At 33.4% G+C, this 24,346-nt stretch overlaps 1 protein-coding gene across 1 annotated transcript; it reads right to left on the bottom strand.

The window, feature by feature from the left end:
* Positions 1-4,752: 4,752 nt before the first annotated feature.
* Positions 4,753-6,060, bottom strand: LOC133187906 (thyrotropin-releasing hormone receptor-like). Its single transcript, XM_061323304.1, has one exon. It carries the CDS (start codon positions 6,058-6,060, stop codon positions 4,753-4,755), a length of 1,308 nt encoding a protein of 435 aa, XP_061179288.1.
* Positions 6,061-24,346: the final 18,286 nt, after the last annotated feature.

The raw sequence follows: 24,346 nt of genomic DNA, 5'->3' as shown, positions 1-24,346 counted from the left end.
AATCAACTGGAAGATACAAACTCCATATGCTGTTGATAATGTTATATTGCTACATAAGTAAGGGAAGTTGGCGATAGAAAAGTTGTCATCACGTTTATCATAAAGTTTTTTTGTTTGGTTGCCATTAACGACGTTTTCTAGTAAAATATCCATATATGAAAAAGTTGAGGTAGACTCTGTTGTGTTTTTTATTTCCAGTTCTATGGGATAAGAATGAAAATGAATATGTTGATTGATATAACGTCGTCGATAAATCTAAAGTCGAATTGAAGGCCACTGCAAGATACTTCTCCTTTTCATGTTGAGTTGTTGAATAAATTCTGCTTCATATGATAAAAAAGGTCTGCTAATAAATAGGCACAATTAAAGTATCCATGAGAATTCCAACAGTCATGTTCAAAGACTTGATCCCAAAAAACGCAAAGGTATTGTTTATGAGGATCTTAAGCATCATTTAATATTAACTTCGGAGTACTTGTGTGTAAAAATCAGAATGTTTTTTAACAAAATAATTTTGCAGATGGCCAATGACAAGGTAGGTAAATTTGCGAGTTCCATTTTTATTGAAAAGCAGCTGTCTATGATGTCAAAAAGTTTGGACTTTGATTTACGTGGTTAATGGTTATATAAAGTTTTGAAACGTCGTACGTGTTGATGTTTTTGATTTTGGTAAAATTTTGTGATTTCAAATTTTCTAAATGTTCTTAACTTTTTGTTTTTAAGTATCTACATCTTATTAACACCACTTTTAGAATATGTTGTCGTAAGTACTCATGAAGCGTCTACGTCACTACTGTTAATATTTTGGTTAGGAATAAAGAAAGAGGCCTGGTAGAACATTTATTGGAACCGGCTATGTATCTTTGAAAGGATTTTTATGTAGTTTAGACAGCGGTATAGGTATGGTAATTGAAATTCAATTTGATTGTTGGGAATATAAAAAAAATATTTGAAACTGACAAACGATTTTGGATAAGTTCAGGTTCATCTAAAATAAAATTATAAGTATTATAAAGACAATGTTATTAGCTGCTTTGTCAGCTGAGACCAATATATTGATCGTGTAATCTATCTAATTCTTTTGTTCACTTCTAAATTAATGAAGGCAAAAGGATAATGGTTTTCATATTGCCCCTCAATCGTTTATTGCGAGATTTCAACATCCATTTAATATTCTTATCCATTCTGACAAAGTGCCAAGTCGTCTTATTCATGTTTGGCCCATCACCTGGTGCAATCTTCGACAGAATTCATAATATTTATTAAATTTTCACGCCAGTTGAAATATCAGAATTCCATAAATGTTGGCCCTATTCAAATAAATCGTTTAAGATCCTTAATATTAATTATATTTACGTCACCAGTAATGATGTGTCCAGTAGGACAATATAGTTGTAGGGAAAGAAGAAATGAACAAGCAGGAGAATTGTTTTTCAGATGTTTAAAATCTAGACACTGTATTTTTGTAATTAAAAAGTTTGGAAGCAATAGTCGATGCATATTTGTAAGAAATACAAGGTGTGAACTTCATCCTGAAATGTATTGGAATAGAAGACTGGACCCTTTCGTAATTACGAATATTACTATAATAGTACTAATATTTACTGCGTAATTCCTTTTTAGCAAAGGATAACTGCACTTAATAACATGCAAAAATTGCGACAAAATAAACTTTCAAAACAAGCATTTTTCTTCTAATTGCAGGAATGGTCAACATGTAATCTACAACTTTACGTAATTACATTAAATAAAAATATGTATTTAAGAACTACAAAGCTGTTTTCAAAGGTGGGGGTCATCATAATTTCTAAAATTCCCGTACGATAACGCCCACTTTTTACTGAATTTATATATAGTCAGCGCATGTTTGTCTATTGTTCTCCGTTTAACAGTAGTTGTATATTTGCTTTAATGATGTTGTGTCAAAAGGAGATTGATAGACAAACATGCGCTCAGGATTTAAAAGGGTTTAAAAGAGAAAAAAAAACTGCTTCTTCGCACATTCGCTCTCTCTCTGTTGAAACCAAGGGCTGTGGCATGTTGAATATTATAATTCACCACGTGATTTCTTACCTCAGGTAACTCTGTGAATACTAAATTCCGTCACGTGACTTGTAAGATAGTATGTTTTGTGCTAACTAAGACAATGTTCTCGAACACGTTGATTTGTCAGTCATCGATTCAAATATTTTTTACTTACATGCACGTGCTCCTATTTTTAATTTCATTTTGAAACCTTTGTAACCTTTGTAAATAGTGTACTTGTGTCATACAGGATAAAGAGGGAGATGGGAAAGAGTAATTACGTATTTTAATACATGTTATTTATCTGGTCTAATTTTAGAGTCATTCTTACATGTACATGTATATCTAATGTTTAATCAAGTAAGGTAAGTGTAAATTCTCTATATTTGGAAAACAGTAGGGACAAAGAACATAGAATTATTTTATTGTATCACAGTCTAAAATCATTTTAACATTTAAATTTGGTGCCAAATTGAAAGAATTCCATAGTGAATATACAAAAGTGAAATAAGGTTAAGATATAAAAGCAGCAGAAGACCCAAAACCCAGCGTTAAGTGCAGTTATCCTTTAAGTTAAAGAAACATGCAGGGGCCCGTTTTACAAAAGAACTTACGACTAAGACCAAAAACATTAGCTGATTATAAAATTTTGCAAAATGAATGATTCTGCTTGAAATTCCTAGCGTAGAAATATTTTTCTACTTTCCTTTTAAAAAGATTAAAACATTTTCAATATAATGTAAATTAGAAAGTTATAAGCAAAATTAAATTTTGGTCTAAGTCGTAAGTTCTTTTGTAAAACAGGCCCCCGGGTTACTTGGTAAGTATTCTCTCCCTTAACACGTGGCCTTTTAAAAAGCCTATGATTTGCAATATCCATAATTACAAGTCCGAGCCTGTATTCTGGCGTTGAACAATTCAAATATGGACTTTTTAAAAGTCTTTTCGAATAGACCATTTAAAATTTATAAAGGGACAGAGTAACGTTTGGTGTGAATGTGATGAAATCTAACTGTTTATTTACATAAGATAGTATTAATCAAAAGATACATCGTGTATAATAGGTTTATTATAAAACCATGACTGCGCTCACGCCTCTAAAAAAGTCCCATCATATTCACATTGCTACACTGTGGACTTGAAAGATTCCCAACACTATCGACTTCGTCATTGCTACCATATAGAAAGGTTGTACCTAGTTTCCCAATCCAGAATTCTTTTCGTTGTCTAAGGAGAGGTGTACTCAGTGATGGACTATAAGTATGATGGTAAATCATTCAATATGTGAATACTCTACTGATTCTTTGGAAGTTGCTTACCATTCCTTTTTTGTATGTTCACATTATACATTTTCTACAGATGTGAAGATATACAGATGTACAGATATTCAAGCTATACATATACACATAGAATAATTGATTGTGATCATATTTATATCTAAACTTACATTTTTAGTATAATGTAGTTCTGGGCACAGGCTCGATATTAATATTTAATTATTAAAGCATTACATGCATTTATACCAGCAACAAAACTGACAAAATTGTTTAAGCTATGAAAGCTGTTCTCTGGAATATTACGCTGTAGAAATGCAGTCATGTAGTACCTGTACAAGAGATTTTTGAGGTTATTTGCATAATTTACAGTTGCAATTTAAATAAAATAAAATCAATAAAATAAACAGTTTATGTTTAGTGTATGTACAGGAAACTATTATTAGAACTGTTTTCGCCGATCCCATTTTTTTTTTTTTTTGCAGACTAATAATGTACGGCTATGAATTATGTAAAAGACTATTATTTAGCTTTCATCGCCTTGTTTTATATATTATATTACATTTGGCCTTAAAAAACCTTGGCTTCAGATATTTTTATTGAAGCATTTATAATAGCCTTAACTTTGAGGGATGGAAAAAATCTTTTTTCTTGAAGGGAAATACATTGAAATTAATTAGGATGTGGTTGAAACTATGTCCTTACAAAAACTTGGCAGTGACGCAATGCAAAAATGTTTTTTGGAAAAAAAAATGAATAAGAAGTGATAACAAGACATCTCATTAATCACATTCGTATTTTTTATTTAGTATTGCTGGAGAATATTCAACAGATAATCAACATACATGTATATATGTAACAAAAAAAAATATCAGATTTTTTTTAATAGTTTAAATATACAATTGCATTGCGTTAATCACATTACGTTTTACTCGTTCTCTTTTTATGCGATACATATCGGAAAATAGCAGGCCATTTATTACATCAACATTAGGAAAAAGTCAGTAAAAGTGTTTAAAAAATCAAATAGACAATTGTCATTATTTGATAAAGTAGATAACAGACAATAAAACTCTTCCTAAATAATGGGAAACTGTCAGAGTACAAAAAAAAAACATGGACTTTGACGCACTACAACATTATAAATAAGACTGTGGAACAGAAGAAAGCGCTTTATACAATATCTACAGATCGTCGCACGCCCCTGGACGGGTCCTCTCTCACCTCCTTTGACCACCTTTTTCAATAGCATCTAGTTGGGATTCCTTTTATTTGTTGCTATGAGTATTTGCACTTCATCAGATCTTTTTGTAGTTTGGAATTCTTGATGACAAACAAAATTCACTTTTAATTGCTGGGCAAGACCTAAATTGATGTATCTTGCTCTCGAAGCTGTTTTATTTCTATTGTGAGAAGTCTTTTTTCACATGTGAGCAAGTATTAGATGTGATGATTATACTGCAGTGCTGTCGGGGCTTAAGAGACATGGGGGAGATTTGCAGACGTATTCACTGTCAAATGATGGGATCTGTGAAAGGTGCATGGCAGAGAGGTGGATGTCAACGAGACGAGAATGTTCCAGTGCTCTTCTTTCGTTTTCGTCCACGTCCTTACTCTTAGTAAAGACACTGAAGAGACGTGTCCATTTCACTCGGATGCATCGGCAATTTGACTGGCAGAGCTCAGATGGAAGTCGCATCAGACAGACTCGAAAACTTTTAGCGCACAAGCTGTAAAGGATGAAATTGACACCAAAATTCAGATAGTAGAGGATCTGAAACAGTTGTTGCCAGAGGGCTTCGGTCGCGTCCGTTCGGTAGGTATGATCAACCAAGGATCGGACGAATGACTGGACTCGGATTGCGTGACTTGGTAAATTCATAACCAGAAAAACCATCACGACCACTAACAACATTTGTTTTAACTTGGACTGGGCACGATTTCCCTGGGCTTCATTTGACTGATTTCGGGTTGGAGATTCGCTATTGGATGGCTCTTCGGTCGCCATACTGTCAGTTCCTGCATCGGTGCGACTATTTCCGTTACCACACTCCCTAGAGCTACTTTGTCGTTTGTAAAGGCTAGAGACATCCACCAGGAGCCTGGTAATCATAAATATAATCATCAGGAAAGGGATCAAAAGAGTGAGAAAAGTGTCTAGTATAGACAGGATCATTGTTGTTTCGGCGTTCTGCATGAAGAGGCATTTCTGGCCACCTTTATACTTCACCACGTTTGCAGCCCACAGCGAGAAGGCATAGAAAATGCCCGCGAAGGTCGAAATACAGACGACTACGATCCTAGCGTACACCGGGCGGCAAACTTTCGCAGCTTTGGAGGGATGAAAAACAGATATGTACATTTCCATTGTAAATGCATTAACAAACCAAACAGAAGTGAAACTGAAAACAAACGTCAAATAGACAACGATCTGACACACTCCGTTCGTGTGAAAGAAATGCATGTCCATATTGTCAAACCAAACAATCCATACGCAGAGTAGAAAACCTGTATCAGAGAGCGCCAAGGCTGCTAGGTAGACGGATGTCGAAATTTTTTTGAGAGCAGTGATGAGAAACACCAGAAAGGAAATCACATTCCCTAGAACTCCGATGGCAATAATGACTGGTAGAATATAACGGTTAGCATTCTTCACAAATATCTGCAATCCGGTACGAATCGAATCAGAAGGAATTTGCGTCGAGTTAACTAAGGCTGTTAGTGATGACGTTGAATTACCATCTGCGAGAGAATACGCCATTTTAAACCCGCCTCAGAATCCGTGTTTTATCTTTAATTCAACTCGTCACTCAAACGTTAAGCATATCCCTGCACTAGAAATGAAATGTATGATATCAATAAATGTATCTCAACAATTCTAGTTCTAGTTTGCATTGAAAATTAGTTTCATGTATTTCATAAATCGACCCTAGGTTTAAAAGTATTCATTACATGTATCAGTAATCGTTATCGTCTGTAATATTATGGTTTCCAATTATTTTTCATGGCAAGGGTGACATTTTACAAGAAAATTTTTGTGCCCTGTACCTTAAATTACGAAAGCTGGGAAGGTTCATTCGTCATTTTAAGATTTACATTCAAAATGTCAAAACATTAATTAACCAATCAAAATTTAGGTTACAATATATGAAGAACCAATGGAAGACAACTCATTTAAATGTAAAATATTGCCTTTTTTAAAGGTAAGAGATTCGAGGTTACATAAATGTGGAATATCACAGACACCAAGCTTCTTACATACCTAAAACTAAGTTTTTAGTATTGTCTATGTACAGTCGAAGTTAGGGATGCAGTATACTCTCCGTTTCTTCTTAAAATTCTAAACGTATGTTTTCTAATTAACCAAGCAATTATCTACAGCTTTTTTTCCCGAAAGGCTAGAATAACTCGAGCATGATCTTTATAGACGTCAAATGTAATTCAAATTATCACTTCTAATCTTTCATTTCTCTGTTAATACATTAAAGATCGAGCTTCTGACAAGTTAGTAATTATATACATGGTAAGAGAAAATGATCGAATTTCGAATGGACCCTCTTGGCTTTCGTTTTTGGTGTATTACTGAACAATAATTATCTGACTAAATTGCCTAATTCTTATGTATGTAATTAATATATCTGGCTACATTTAATAGCTTAATTTTTAGAAATAAAATTTTCATTATTTCTACTCAGTAGGACTGTAGTTTTATGGGATATTAATAATGGTTCTGTGCATTAGAAACATCATCGAAAATTTTCTTTTCTTCGAAGTACGACCTTTACATATGATTTTGAAGAATTTCAAAGATTTTAGTTTGCTTCAGTATCATGAGATTACCTTTTAAATACAACCATAAAAACCCTTCAAAATCACACATTTAAATCCTCTGATTTAAGAAATTTCTATTTACGAAATATAAATTTAAATCAACCTACCTCTTTTAAAAATATGTACCACAGATAGAAGACCACTTGAGGCCGGCGGATTCTGGCTGGGTCTACTTAGATTCAATCTCCTACTGAAGCTCAAATCAGTTCTCCCAATGTGTTAATTGTGACTTCAAAGTTGCTTAACGAAGAACAGTTGTCATGGAAACGAAACCTCGTCTGTATGGATATCTGTCACGTCGCCCAATTATCACCAACTTCGAAACTAGGTCACAGTAGAAGATCCTTTGGATAAAGCAAAGTTTTTAGCACAAAATTACAGCTATTATGCCTGTATATACAGTTATTATACATTCCTATATAGTATATATGACAAAATGAGATCTGAGTGTAGGGTGTTTTTTCCCTTTATTGTTGCTTGTGAACGTATTTTCCGACAACCATATAAATTCTGTAGCAACATTGATTCATCAGCTCTCTAGGTTTTAATGTTTAACTTCAGACTTGCAAGGACTTTTTGGAGAAGACAAGAAAGTTATACTGGAGAGAACCTGAAAGTGCCGAAAAAGAAAATTGAAAGCTGAGCAAACCATTATGACTGGAGAACACTTAAATAGCAATAACTCATTATAATGGAGAGACAAAAAGATTTTATTGTGGCGTATAATTTTATTTCTCAGTTAAAAATACTTTCTCCCTGTTGAACATTAATTTTAAAAACATGTTTAAATGATTATATAAATCTGATTTGCTAGTCTTACACTTACATAATCTCCATACGGTTCTCATGACAACGTGATTTCTAATGAAGGGGAAATGAAAAATTACCTTTGAAATATCAAACTCTCCGGATTCTAACATCTTATTAAATCCTTGGTACTGCATTAATTAATTAGTATTCTTAAAAAAGAAAGGTTATTAGAACATATTTTAAGGGCATTCGTCGTAAACCAGAGTCTGTCATGTACTTAAAGGCAGAGATTTCTTACCGGGTGGTAAATTCCAGGTGAGGGAGGGGCTTATTTTGTACAGGTGTGAATGCCTTGAGGGCTAGCAGTCTACCTGTGGTCATCTGTCTCCTAATCCCTATACACAGGAAGTGATTTAATACACAGTAGAGTGCCAAAGAAATCAAACTTTACCTGTGTTGGGATTTTGAGAAGTTTTTAAATTAGAAATAAAAAGTAGTAAATAAAGTTTAATCTCAATAATTTTTATTAATTGTAATTGAATGTGTGTCAAAGCATCCCCACCCATTAAAAAAATTTTAATTATCAAAGTATTTGTTGAGCTTTAAAAAAAAGTTATACCAAATTTTGATAGATATTATCATAAAGAATATCATAATTATTTCAAATACTAAAGGTGTGTATATATATTATCAAGCTAAAAATTCCATAGTAATACAGCTTCTCTGAATTGTTTATACCATGTTTGGTAAATATCAAAGGATCAAATGTTAATTTGAAGTTCACGACGAGTGCCAAACAAGGTGTACAGGGTATACACAGGGACTAGTAAGTAAATGTCAATCAAGTTCTAGCACTCAGTGATGTACCTTAATGCACTTGATTGACAGGGGTACACAGACCAGGTATTTTTGAAGGCGGTGCTTAAAATCTCTGCCTTTAAGCTTATATACTAGTTAACTAATTACGTAATTTGTACACAAATTTGGAATTTTGTATGGTATACGTATAGCTACATAATTATTTTACGAGGGGTTATCAAAAAGTTCGTGGACTAGCGCCATAAAAATAAAACCGCTATGTACACCAATGAATTTTTAAACAGTTGATAAGCATCATCTTTTCTTACTGTAAAATAAACTATAAATCATAGGTTTTATCTTTTAGTAAATGTTTTTGTAAGGAATGGTATGTCCAGGCGGCGCAGCCTCGAAAAGAACGTATTTTATACCTGAGTGTAACTGAGAAAAACTTATTCTTATATGAGCATTTGACATCCGAAAATCCCATTATTTCACTCAAGTGATATGACACAATTTTTTCGTAAAAGTTGCAAGTTTTACCTCATTCAGTACATTTAATGAAATTTTATCGTAAATTTTATTTTGAATATCCAAACAAAAAGGGGGTTAAAAATAACGTCGAAAGGGGGTAGGGTATTATTTTACAACATTCTATAAGGTTAGGTTTCAGCCCCTGGAAAACCTGGCATAGCCTTAGAAAATGTTTAAACAGGCTACAGAAAAATAAAATTCATCTAAAGTACTTGTTTTTAAATCCAAAAGAGATTCAGCAAGAAAAGAAACACATGGTTAATATCGATTTGTAGCCAGGGTGTCCAAAGTCAGTCACGTCGAAAAGTGACGTTGATCATTGGTTGACATTGAACTCCGACAAGAAAATTATGTGGCAAAATCAAGAGAGGATCTTTTCCTATGTATTGATTTAATATTTACAATATTAATGCATTGAAATCAGGAGTTCATGACATTGTAAAGTCATATAAACTTGACGGATTTAGGTCTTTACTTTACTCCAGAGAATCTCATCAAGATAAGTGTATTGAGGCAGAAGGACCGTGCTTTGAGAATTAATGACGTTGTCGGACGTCATGAAACTAAACGGCGACAGCGCCGGGTGATCATATAATTCCCTTTTTATTTAATGATAATTTGGAAAATAATCAACATATCAAGCTGAAATTTTCAACTCTTCTTCAAATGTTGTTGTTTTGAGTTCCCTATAAATTTTGTAATCAACGACTACATAGTATTAATTTTATCGAATCAGTCCACGAACTTTTTGATAACCCCTCATATGTCGCGTTTTACCTACTTTTACTCAGTACAGGACTTCGGGATTTTTTACGAAACCTTTTGTTATTCCACACTTTGATACTCAAAAACCGTCAAGGTAGCTCAGTCGGTAGAGCGCTTGCTCCGTGATCGGAAGGTCGCGTGTTCGAATCGCGGCCGCGACTGACTTAAGTCGATAAAAAATAAGTAGTAACTGTTCCTTAGCCAAGCGCTTGGCACTTTGAAGTGAAACTTGCGGGTCCTTCGGATGAGACCTTAAAAGCTAGGCCTCCCGTCACGGTAGGCGTTGGCACGATAAAGAACCCTCACTGCTCAATGGCCCTGAGTGCCAAGTAAAGGTAAAAATTTGAAGCCCTTCCACGGTATATGGTGACGTCTCTATATGAATGAAAAATTCTCGGACAGGACGTAAAACAACATACAATAAATCAATCGATACACAAAATGTCTGGCCTAGCTTATAAAGTCACTTTCTAATTCTCTAATTCTGGATGCAGCCATTCTGTAGTACACCGGGAAAGTTTATAATAAGCTATCTGTTTATTTATGCAAAAATTGTTTTGACGGTTATATAATTTTCCAAAGGATAATTCGATTGCACAAAATCTCTTCGTACCTAGAACAAAATTTGTCAGGTATGGCTTTTTAACTTTGCATGTAATTTTATAAAAGAATTAGTCATTTATTCCTCTCATTTATCCGAGAAACAATGAACCTTAACCAGATCCAAAAATGCCGCTTTGGAGACAAAATTCTAATTCATCTAATTTAGTGCCGGCCATTTTTTAAGAGGGCTGGTAAAGCTACGGTCGGTTATTTTAAATAAATGCGTTTTCAAACTTAACTTTGACAAAAATGTTACTTTCTAAATTAAGTAGTCAAACAGTCAAATTACATGTACAGATCTCTGCTAAAAGTTTCATTTTTCTCTATATATTTTATCGAAACCACATATAGTTAAATCGCTAGCAAATGGTCAATTTTTGTCCAATTTCATCATTCATTTCAGTACTTAAACCAGAAAACATGTAGTTATCTTTGTCTAAATGATCATTACATATTTAGTTTCTTGAAAAAAAGATAGTTTATCATTAACATCAGTTCTAAAATTTAAGATCAATGTTGACTATATAATTCATTGTGTGTATATGACTTCAATTTTCATGTCACACTTAAATTCCAATATTTTTTTTTTAAATATCGATGCTGATCAGATAAAAACCATTATTTAGGGAAAGTTATTAAATCTCAGATGTATTTCAGCAAACGAGGATTAAAGCCAGCTATGCATTATTTAATTGATTAATTAAACAATAAAATTAAGCGTTATCCTTGAAGTTGCTGAGAAGCGGATATCCTTAAAGGTCTTGTCATTACACTAAGAAATTTGTCAATTCCACGGTATCGGTAAAGATGGCATATGATAGAAATGCTAGTGCCGATTAGGCAAATGTTCAATTAACAACTGAGGCTTATAAGTAGTGCCTTAGCAATTTTGTCTAGTATACATGTATATATTTTCCATCTGTACTACATGCGGATTTTCTTTTGAATAGAAAATATATGTCTGTGACATATCAAAGCCAAAACTGTCTGAAAGTCTCTTTCATTTCCAATAGAAGCGGCAAATGGGGAATGAGACCCAAGTCCTTCTTTTCGGAAATTATTGTAAGCGTTTTTTTTTTTTTTTTTTTTTGAGCAAATTAGTTACTAAAACTCTATATAATCTAGTTCACCTTGAGTCTTTCGGAAACTTTGGGCTTTTCTTGCCTCTTCCCAGATAGTGCAGAACCGATTTTGGTGTACATGTAAAACATCAATGGATATATAGGTAACAGTTTTGACTTTCCTTGTATCTCTCCTCTGCAGGTGCCCGAAGGGTAAATTCAGAACTATCAAAATTCCTGTTAGCTTTTGTAATAATCTACTTTACTCCAGGGCATTTGGCAAGCTGTCTGCATGATTACAATGAACAGTTAGTCTCTATACTAAAATGGCAAAATTCACAAAATTCATGTCCCTTGTGTAATAGTGTTGGATTTGTACAAAAATAAAATAACAGAACTTGCCAGAAGATATATTTTAACTTTTATTTAAACTTGTTATTCAAAACCTAGATCCACCCCTTAGTTCTCCCTTACCTGTACATACATATATATACCTAAGGGCATTGGTCAGATGTTTTGGAAGTGGTCATTGTTATTTTGGTTTCTATTGGTTATTGATTTGAAAGGTCTGATTCTATTGGTTCTATTGACTGGGTTGGAGTTTTCCCGCTTTATTAAGACCATTCTTTGTTCAGAGGTTGATTTGACCAGACTATATATATATTCATAAAAGACATTTTTGACTTTGGACAGATTTCCATTTCTGGTATGTTACTAATATTATTTCATATTCTAAATGTTCATCCTATAGTATGCAAAAGTCATTTCCATTTGCACTGACTAAAGTGAATGAATGAATTTGAAAGAAAGTTATTTTATGATGTATATTTATTATTGATTACAAGATCAATATTAAGTATTTAACAGAAGTAATTTGATGTTAATCAGATTATATGTTTTTATGATGATCAAAGATATATTTGATGATATTGTTCAAAGTGAGCAATTGATATATTTTTAAGGGATAATATTTTTAAATAAATTGTATTAAATTACAGATCACCATTCATGTAGATACTTCTATATTAACAATTTGTGGGAAAGCCTATTCCCATAGAATGGTGAGATTTAGATTTATATATTTTTAATCTGGAATATATTTTTTATGACTATTATGGGAGTAATATGTAAAGATTTATATATTCAAGAGTTATCTCCCTTTGATGACAGTGTAAATATTATAAATGATGATAATCTAATTATTATCTTCATGTAAAATAATGAACATTGTGTGTGATAATTATTTACATTATATTTAGTGTTGTTTTATGATATTTACAGGGCTAATACAACACAATATATATATAATCACTCCACTGTGCAATAAATCTGATGAACCCTGACAGGAGTGTTGTGTTATATACTTCCATAGTGATACCCCTGTTACACTTGGATCCAAATTTGAGACACCAGGGTGGGTTAAAGGGGGTCAAAATACATTTACACCTTAAAAATATCCTCTTTACCCCTAGTCTTCCAAACAAACTGTTTACTTGATTAACGCATCTAATATGTAATAAACACACTTTGATGTTTTACTGACTATATACATATATGATTATCTACATATATGTTTATGACAAACTACATGTAACAACTAAACTAAGTGACGAAAGGGAGGATTTCAACTTTTGCATCGTCAACCTCCCCTGTTTATATATATGATATACTAAACTAATATATCTGATATTCACCTATCACCTGCATGTTATCTCCCAAATGATTCGATACTTAAAAGATTGTTCTGATAGTTATGTTTTTAAATAGAAGCAAGCTGCTGACAAATATGTTGATGTTACATGGTTTTTTAGAATCTTTAAATTCCGCAGTTTGCAATTTTTTTTTGATTACGATCTTGTTTGCAAATGCAACCTATCGTTTGGTCAAAGAGCAAGCTTAAGAGCCATGCACGAACCATCAAAAATGGCCCTGTCTAAAAAATTAACGAGTTTTTGTCAATTGATAATGTAGACTTTTAGCTTTCCTTTAATGGTTTTTTCTCGGTTTTTTAAAAGAAAAATGCTAGTAGAACGTTATTTTCTGTAACGTAACGTCGTAGGGCTGTTTTTCTAGCATATTTTGTGAAATTTATAATTTTATATGTCTTTTGATCAGAGTAGTCCCAGGACTTTTTTTTCGGCGTAGATTCATTTGAGGCGCTACCTTGAAACTTCTAGACGGGGTCACATGATGGTTACCAAACTTTAAAGCTAAACTGTTCAAAATTTAATGCATAAATAGAGGATATTCAATGTTTTGTAGTTGGGTATGGAATTTATTTCACGAGTGGGACAGGATTTTTTGATATTTTCACGAGTGCGAAGCAGTGAAAATATCAAAAAATCCTGTCTCACGAGTGAAATGAATTCCTTATCCAACTACAAAACATTGAATTTTCTATTTATTACATTTTCTTTGATTTTCCCTTTGCCTCCGTCTTTTCTTAACACAATGTAATTGTGTGACGTCATAGTTGAGCAGTTGAGACGTCATGGCTTAGCAGTTGTAAGATGACAAGACATTGTATTTGGGAAGAAATCAGCAGTTTTAGTCTCTGTCAAGATGGTTTAGTTACTATTTCAATCTTATTGCATACCAGAAATTATATTTTACTTACTTTGATATCCTTTCACACTGTGAGAGAATATCACTTATGTATCCTTTCACGCTGTGAGAGAATATCACTTTTATTCAATGAATAAATCACAGTATTTCACTGTTGAAAATGTAATAAAATGTTTCATCTGCATTTTTTTTTAAATAAGCTTACCATTCTGGTTTTTCGAAAGTGCTAAGTTATCATTCATTATTGCTTCATGTTCGAATTCACTTTCCAGCGATCAAGGATAGGTTTAGGGATCTACAGCTATACCACCTTAGTTGTACAACTACATGTACATTATGTAAGGGTGTTTCGCTGTAAAGTCCAAAAACAACCTCTAGTGCTTACCATTCATGGAATTCATGGCTCTTGAATATCTCTATATGTTTTGTTTTTTTTTTTTCAAGCAAAACCAAGAGGCTGAAGTTTATCTATGGAACAAGCAGGTATAAATACAGCTGTGATTCAATTTTGACTCTATTATGTTTGAATATCTAAGTGAACATTGAGTCACGTAGGCATATTTCATGAAGCGCGCTAGCGCTTCATGAATAATATGCCTACATGCAACCCAGGTAGCACAAAACATTTCCAAAACATTTTATTGCAGTTATAAAAAAGTTTTTTCAAAACATTTCAGAGTAAACATTTTTAAAACGTTTTAAAAACATTTTTCTTTCCCATTGTAACATTTTAAAAACATTTTTACAATGTTTTCAAAAAGGTTAAAGTAAAATCTTTAAGGAACATTTTAAAAAATGTTTTTGAAACGTTTTAAAAATGATTCCAAAGGTATGTCTTGTTTGCATATATTAAACAGTTTCATATTACGTTATAAAAATGTTTTTAAAACATGAAATAAAACATTCCTCTTCTATATATATGAAATATAGTACTGTTACGTTTCTAAAACATTTCGAAGGAACGTTGTCAAAATGTTTTTAAAACATTCTTAATATTGCTTATAGTTTAATATTTAAATGTTTCAGTGTTGGTCGTGAAAATGTTTTTAAAACATTGAACAAAACGTTTTCTCCTCCTACAACTGAAACATTTTATTTATAATTTATGCAACATTCTATAGAAACATTTTCAAAATATTTTTAAAACATTTATATCATTGTTAATATCAATGGGTTTTTTTTTTAAAGTATGTTGTAAAAATGTTTTTAGAACATTGACTATAACGTTTATCCTTTCAAAGACTAAAACATTTTATTTAGCATTGATGCAATATTTTGTAATGTAATTTTCAAAATGTTTTAAAAATATTCAATTTTTCCCGAGAAAGTTTCTGAAAAAAAATATATAGAATATCCAGAGAGGATTGAGATTAAATGAAGAATTGTTTTTAAAAATGTTCCAAAAACATTATCCCTGTATTTTTCTTTCCTTTTTTCAAAAATTCTTATTGAGTTGACAGACATGTAATCAATATAAAGTTCACTGAATAAACTAAAGATACTTTAGTTTAAAAAAGAAAACAAAATAATAAGCAAACTGTTACAATGATTAACACGGCCTGATTTTTGACGATCTCGTCTGTTTGCATCATATTTCCTACACGCCAAGGCAGCAGATTAGGAGTGGCCTCACTGGTCAGTTTCAGTGTCATGATAACCTTGTTATGCAATTCTCCTGCTGGGCAGCGCGTTAGAGTGTTCAGTGGACTGCAGCTTATCTAGGCAAAAATTTGAATTCTGGTAAACAGGATGTGCGCGTTTTCTTGTTGCTGATTTTCAAACAAGATTTTTGCATCATATAAGCCAGAGGAATTAGCGCTGGATTATTAACACCTGCCTTGTGAGTATAATTTCATCAGAGATTTCAAAAGATAATTTTTATAAGTGACTTTTCTGTTACCAGTACATCATTGTATTTTTGTATGCATATCTGTAGCAAAAACAAAGCTATTATGCATTTGAACTGAATACTTTAGGCAACAACAAATATACCTCCTTGTCTTATGTTGATCACAACTCTTTATATCTTAATACTGAAACATGAAACCATATTGCAGTTAGATGACAGTTCCATCAACAGACTTGAATTTCATTCAAATTGCCACATTTGGAAGAACCGCCACTAGCTGATAAAAGCAACTCTTTGGTACGTAAATATAATTGCTCTTTAATAATATTATTGTGTTTTAGTTATGAACATGCAGCAACTCTAATTCTTTTCACTAATGTAAATGGGAAAATTTCTTGTGATTTTAAGATTTAAAAAATGTTCTTTTATATTTTCATCATTTAAAGATCTGATGTAGACGGATGACTTAAACACTATTGTCTCTATGTTTACAGGTTCTGCTTTACAGAAGAAGAGCTTCTTGATTCAATTCAGGACAGACTTCTTGTGAACTTGATCAATGTGTGCGATTCCATTTATATAATAGATCCGCCGCTCTGTGGAACTTACACATGTACATGTAGATACATGTTTTTTGCGGGATCGTAAATGATAACAGTGATCTAAGCCTGTTTATTCTTTTTTGTGTGAAGGATTTATGTGATTCTGTTGTTTTTTAAATTCAGAGAATGGATTTTTATTCTTTAAAAATACCTGTTGGGTTAAAACAGAATAACTCAGAACTTGTACCGGAAATGGAACTATAATATGTTTTTTCATATTAAATAAGGATTTGTATTAAAATTTGTAAAAAGTGAATTCATTCAGTTATAATTATTAAGATGAAATGTATGAAAAGACATTTTAAAGTCATACAAATTGATGTTGATATCATTTAATGAAAACGTAAAGTGACATTTCAGGAAAGAAATGTCATTGCAACATTTGGGTAAAATGTTTTAAAAACGTTTTAAAAAACATACAAAATCATGTGAATAAAACATTTTCGAAAATGTTTTAGTAACATTTAAGGAAAATGTTCTGATAACATTTGCTGAAACATTTTGCTAAAATGTTTTAAAAACGTTTAAAAAACCATACAAAATCACGTGATTAAAACATTTTTTAAAAATGTTTTCGTAACATTTTAATAAAATGTTTTTAAAACATTTTAAAAATGTTTTTGTGCTAGCTGGGAAGTCTGTGTGATTTACACACCAATAATTCACACTAGACTTAAAAACATTCCTTATATTTACATTTTACAAGTTTAAAAGCACCGATATTATACTCAATATTTGAATTTCTTGCTGCCCTTTATCGTTAAATTTTTATTTACGTCTCTGTAGCCTCATTGTGACGTCACTTTAGCGCGAGTTTCACCGTGTATATTTCTACGCGTGAGTATACACAAAAATGACTTTCAAATCAATTTCACAGTTGGCTTAGTAAAAAACACAGCAAATGTAAATATAGATAAATGAGTGTCTAAATTCTGTGTATTGAGCTGTAGATAAATAATAAAATACCACGATACATGGTAACTGTACTGTAATTTGCTCTCATTCTCACTGACATGAAATATACTGAGGATTCAATTACAGAGAACGATGATCTGCTAATTGATGCTTCCGCAATAAAGTTCATGCCTGTAGATGTATATAACTACTATTATCCGTCCCTTGTTATAATTCTCTCTCCCTGCAGTCTAATCCTGATTATCATCTCTCATTTTAGTGCAGCTGTTCTTTCCTAGTCCTGTCCGATGTTTCATGACCGTCACTGGATTTCCAGAAATATAGTATTCAACTAGATGAGATCTCGTTGTGAGCAACGAGTTGGTCTTCCGTCCGATTTTTCGATAAATTGAAAATGATTCTGATTAAGATGTTTGTTAAACGATAATGATATAAAGATTTCCCTCCTTACATTTCACATGGTTGATTTATATATAATATTATCTTAAACATCTTTTGCTCTTAAGCTTATCAAAATGTTTCCTTTTTTGAGATCTAAAGAGTCAAAGATTTAGCATCCTGACACCCTTATGGCCCATAAATACGTAATACGTGATCACAATTCTATAATATATTGTTGCATATCGTTAAGATGAACATTTTTCCTCCAGTTATTTGAAATAAAATATTGATCGTTAAAGGGTATTAAATGTAAGACGTTTGGCCCCTCTGAGCCCCTAACTTGAAGTGTCAACCCCTTTTTCTTGATATCAAACAAAATTCTTGAGATTTTGAAGACTTTTTGTTCAACAACCATTCAGAAGTTTCTTTTCGTTTTCGAGATATGCTGAATAGAAATATTAGGGGCCTGTCCTTCAAGTCCTTAATGGGACCTTTTTCCAAAAATTGAAAGATTGCATATTGTTAAGAACATTATTCTGAACATCTTTTGTTCAATATTGCAATTGCAAAGTATTTCCCCTTTTTGAGATATATACATATATAATATATGGTCACAATTTATAATACATCGTTGCATATCTTTAAGATGAACATTCTTGCTTCAGTAATTTATACGAAAATATTGATCGTTAAAGAGTTATAGATGAAAGACTATTGACCCCCCTGAGCCCTTTTTTGAGGGGTCAGCCCCCTTTTTTTATTTCAACTGAAAGGTCTTGTGATTGTGAAGATTTTTTTTGTTCAACAATTATTCAGAAGTTTCTTTTCTTTATCGAGATATGCTGAATTGAAATATTTAGGGATCAGCCCTCCAAGTACTTATTGGGGCCGTTTTGCAAACATTGAAAGGGTGAATAGTGTTTAGAACATTATTCTGAACATCTTTTGTTTAATATTGCTTATCAAAATATTGCCCCTCTTCTAGATATAAAGTGTAAAGATTTGGTATTCTGGCCCCTTATGACCCTTATTACGTAATATATGATCCCAATTTTATAATACATATAGTTGCAAATTGTTAAGTTAAAAATTTTTGCTTCAGTAATTTATAACAAAATATTGATCGTTAAGGAGTTATAGATTAAAGACTTTTTGCCCTTATGAGCCCCCTAATTTGAGGGGTCAACCCCTTTCTTCTTGGTATGAAATGAAGCTCTTATTATTCTGCACAACATTTATTATACATATATATGTTTTCATAAAATATTTACAGGTATAAAGATATGAAAGAAAACGTATCAAATTTTGCAAAATGCTTGTGAGCCTATTTTTCGAGCCCTGCCGAGCTTCGGCGCCTTTTGCCCTAGAAAGTTTTAAACATACAAACTTCCCTCTATCTTCACTGAAAATCTCAACCAACTCAATACATGTGTCTTAAGTCGTTTACATGTAGGAGGAGTTTCCAGGACAAGCAGACCCCATGAAAATCAGAAAATCGTCCATATCTCACGACTGGAAGTGACGTCATAAACGAATAAAATTTCCGGTCAAGATCAAATAAATATCTATCAGATCTGAAAGTTTTGTGAAAATCAACCCTGCCGTTTCCAAGATATTGCGTGCACAAAATCGGTTTGAAGAATAACAATAGAGAAAAAAGGAAACATAACGAAAACAATAAGGTCCTCCGTTGGAGACGAAGACCTTAATTACAAAGGAGTGCGCTGTCGATTTAAGGTATTCCATGTATCATTAGCCAATGAATTCTCAGTTGATGAGTCATTTCCTTTTTCAGAAACATGTGTACATTACTTTGATTAATAGGATGATAAGACTTAGCATTTGATCGAAAAATTGGAATTTGACTTGTTGAAATAATGTTTGAAGATTGGAATGTTTCTAAAAATTTAAAAATAAAAATCTCAGAAGAACTAAATATCATAATTTTAAGTAATGTTGAAATGATATCAGAATATTGAACAGATAACTCTATGGTAGAAATTGAATTAGTCTTGAATGTTTTGTTTGTTTGTTTGTCTATTGTTTAACGTCCCTTGAGAATTTTTCGCTCATATGGAGACGCCACCACCATTTGCTGGTGTAGAGCTGCAAATTTTGACCTATACTCGACACTCAGAGCCATTGAGCAGCGAGGGATCTTTTTCGTGCCAGCACCTACACGGGACCTCAGTTTATACGGTCTGATCCGAAGGACTGGTCTCCACGTCCCAGTGGGGTTCGAACCCGCGACGTAAGGATCAACTCCTTACTCTGCGATTCTAGAGCGAACACTCTAACCACTGCGCCACACGGGCGACATTGTCTTGAATCAAGGTTTCTGGTTTTATAATAAATAGAAAATTTATATTTTGTATTTGGATATGGAATTTATTTCACTCACGAGACGTGATGTTTTTTACTCGTGTTTTGCAGTCATGAAAATATCAAAAAATCCTGTCCCATTCACGGAACAAATTCCATATGCAAATTAATACAAAACATTGAATATCTCTATCTATTTAGTAATACACCATTATCAATTGCATATGGGGTTATTATGGTTCTCATTTGATAAGATATTCCAGATCATGTTGCAAGAACGAACAATTTCTAAAACGAGACAGGCTACTGGTAAATACGTTGATGATACAAGTTAATCAACAATCTCGTTTAATTTAAAGTCAACATTTCACAAATTCTATGGTCAATACAATGATTTTGTTTGCAAATACTGTGATTTGTCGTTAGGTCAAATTGTCATGATCAGAATTAATTCGAATTAGAAATTAGGAACTCTCTAGTAGAGAGAAGATTACATAGTCAATAGCCAATGAAAATCAAGGATACTAATTAGAAAAGGTATAAAAGCGCTGTCTTATCAGTGCATATACACACAGTTAGTAGGACAGTCTAGAAGTTCAGCTGCTGAAAAAAAACTTAGGTTACGGTGGGACAGGGATTAGACGTGACTGAACAAGTCTTTCCTTCCCTATCTTACATTTAAGTAAAGATTCTAAATAAAGTAATACTTAGATATAAATAAGTGAGCCAGCAGTCGAGACCTAATTGAGACAATTAAATAGAGCTGTAGTGAGAAGAGTTAACTGGAGACATACAGTGCAGGGAACTAATTTTGTTACATAAACCAGCATCAGCATAAGCATTAGTAGCATCAGGATCGAGCTAGCATCAGCATCAGCATTTAAAAAACAGCATTACCAGGATCAGCATCAGCAAGCAAAGGATAAAACCAGCATTGACCTACATAAAATCAGCATTATCCTACTAGCATCAGAAAATCAATGAGTTTTAATTCAGTAAAAAATTAAAAAAGAAAGAAAGAATATCGGTTAAAGTATTCACATTATTGATACATAGTGAGATATTATGATCAAATTATTGTAAAAGGCACTTTTATTGCTTTAAATGGCAATGCTGAAATTCATTATCTACTTCCGGAAGCATGATGCTACTTCCGGTAGCATTGACCTAATTATAAAACAGCATCAGGATAAGGATAACTAGCATTAAATCAGCAAGCAAAGGAAGCATTCAAATCAGCAAGCAAAGGAAGCATTCAAATCAGCATCGATGCTGTAACAAAATTAGTTTCCTGCACTGTAAATTATTACCCGTCCCAAATTTTTGTATATAATTTCTCTTTGTTAGGTTCTCAGAAGTTATCTGCGCTTTCCCATGAATCACTTTTTGAGCAAGTAACTCAGTCTAAATTTAGAAATAATATTTTTGTAAATATTTTTGATTATTTTTGTAACACCCGCTCGGTTACACGTCACATTTACTGGTGACAACAGCGGTGGGATACATATAACCAAACACTGAGAAATATTGAGAGAAGTATACACTGAGCCAATCTGAGAAATTTTGAGATGGAGTTGATTGAGAGTGTTATACAAAATAGGAACAGGTTTCTGTCGCCAGACTAAAGGCAAATGCTGAGAAAACTTATATATAACTTATCGGAAACGGCTGACAAAGGATGTAAAAAAGAAAATAAAGCACAAGACGGGCCAGGGTAAAGTTCAAGAGCAGAGCGCAAAATGGTAAACAGATCAATTAGGATCCAAACAGCCCATGTTTGGTGGAAGTCGACCAAATATAAAACCTGCTACGTATGATGGAACCAGATCATGGCAGGATTACAAATCTCACTTTGATGCCTGAGCAATGCTTGGAAATTGGAGCAAACGTGAGAAAGGACTATACTTAGCTGTTTCATCGAGAGGACAAGCACAAGGAGTGCTTGGTAATTTGTCCGGTGATGTCCGGTGATGCTCTTAACGATTATGTTGAGCTTGTTGGAGCGTTTAGCAAGCGATTTGCACCCTCAAATCAGACAGAGCTCTACCGAGCACAGTCGAGGGAGCGTAAAAAGAAACAGAAACACTTCAAGAACTGGGACAAAGTATAAGAAGATTAACTAACTTAGCCTATCCAACGGTACCCACTGATGACAGGGAGACATTAGCTAAGGAGCAATTCCTTGATGCTCTTTCCGACTCAGATACGAGACTACGTATAAAGCAGGCTAGACCATGAGACTTGAACGAAGCCATCAGACATCCTATAAAGCTAGAAGCCTATAGTAAGGCGGAGCAAAAACAGATTGAAAATAAAGGTTTCTACAGACCAAAAAGCAACAAGGAGACACCAAAAGATATCTCTGAACTAAGCAAGCTCATCATGGAATACATGGGAAAAGCGATGATTGATATGAGACAAGAAATAAAATCCATAAACGAGAATCAGCCTCAACAAAGGAACTACTCAAGCCAAAAAGTCCAAAAAGCTTCTTTTCAAGATAATTGGAAAGAAAGAGTAACCTGCCATAATTGTGGACGAAAGGGTCATTTGCAAAGAGAGTTCTAAGAAGAAACAAAGATGGATATACTCAGAAGACCAAATCTCAGACGAAGAGAAATGAGCATCAACAACCTTCCAAACAGTTTGTTTCTACAAATCCTTGGAAGCGGAACAAGAAATTGAAACAAATGGAAAACGCTCGTATTGGAATAAACATCAGAACCTGTGATCCAGGTATCTATGTTGAGGTCTCATTCAATGGTATTCGAGCGAAAATGTTGGTCGACACAGGTCCCACTGCCTTACTGATTTCTAAAGTACTGTATAACCAAATTCCAGTGCGAGAAAAGGAGGTCATATCGCTTACTAGAGATATTCTCCCTGCAAACGGTGAACCAGTCGAAGTGTATGGGGAGACAGTTTAGAATTTCCACATTGGAGATAGATCTTACACGAATACAGTAGCTGTAGCAAAACTGTCTGTAAATGGTGTATTGGGACTGGATTTCATGACTGAGAATAACTGTACCATAGACTTGACAAACAGAAGAAAACAATTCGGAAGAAATGAAGTACCATTGATTTCAGATGGGGTTGTTGGTTGCTACAAGATAGCAGTAGCAAATAAACTGAGCATTCAACCTAGAACCGAAATCATTACTTCTTGTGATATTTGTCTCAAAGAAAAGGAAACGACACCTAGAGGCATTGGACTGATTGAGCCAGATAAAAAAATCATCAGGTCGGACAGAGCTTAATAGGGAAAGTGCTTCCCAATATGGGAAACTGCATTCCGATTAGTATCAGGAATTTGACGTCAGATGTAAAAGTTCTAGACAAGGGCACAGTAGTTGCCACTCTGAGCCCAATTGAGTAGGTCATGGGAAACACACATCATATGAATTCAACAGACTTGAATCAGCTTAATCCCGTAATAGAGGATCTGTACGAGAGATCTAGCAAAAATCTGAGTGCAAAGCAAAAGATGAAGCTCAGATCATTGCTTCAGAAACATTCATCTCTTTTTGCTGCAGATAGTAAGGATTTTGACAGAACAGACATCATAAAGCAAAAAATAAATACAGGAAATGCTGTGCCTATCAAAGAACCATTGCGCAGATTACCTGTCTATATGCGTGAGGAAGTAGACAAACAATATAGATGAGATGCTAGAAAAAGGTGTTATTGAACCGTCAACGAGTCCTTGGGCAGTTGGAATTGTACCTGTGAAAAAGAAAGATGGCAGTACTCGATTCTGTATAGATTACAGAAAGCTTAATGCTGCTACTATAAAAGACTCATATCCACTACCATGTATTGACGAGTCTCTCGACCACTTATATGGAGCTCCTTTGTTCTCAACATTAGATATGTGTTCTGGATACTGGCAAGTGGAGATGGACCCAGCAGATAAGCCAAAAACAGCTTTCACAACCAAACGAGGACTTTTTCAGTTCAAAGTAATGCCATTCGGGTTATGTAATGCCCCAGCAACGTTCGAAAAACTTATAGAAACCATACTAAATGGACTGCAATGGGACATTTGCTTACAAAAGTTTTAAATCGATT

This window comes from Saccostrea echinata, unplaced genomic scaffold (assembly GCF_033153115.1).
Source record: "Saccostrea echinata isolate AGI-Se365-2 ecotype Australia unplaced genomic scaffold, CSIRO_AGI_Sech_v1 ptg000015l, whole genome shotgun sequence".
In the NCBI taxonomy this organism is placed as follows: domain Eukaryota; kingdom Metazoa; phylum Mollusca; class Bivalvia; order Ostreida; family Ostreidae; genus Saccostrea; species Saccostrea echinata.
Note: the sequence above shows the minus strand (reverse complement) of the source record. Positions and strands in the feature narration are given on the sequence as shown.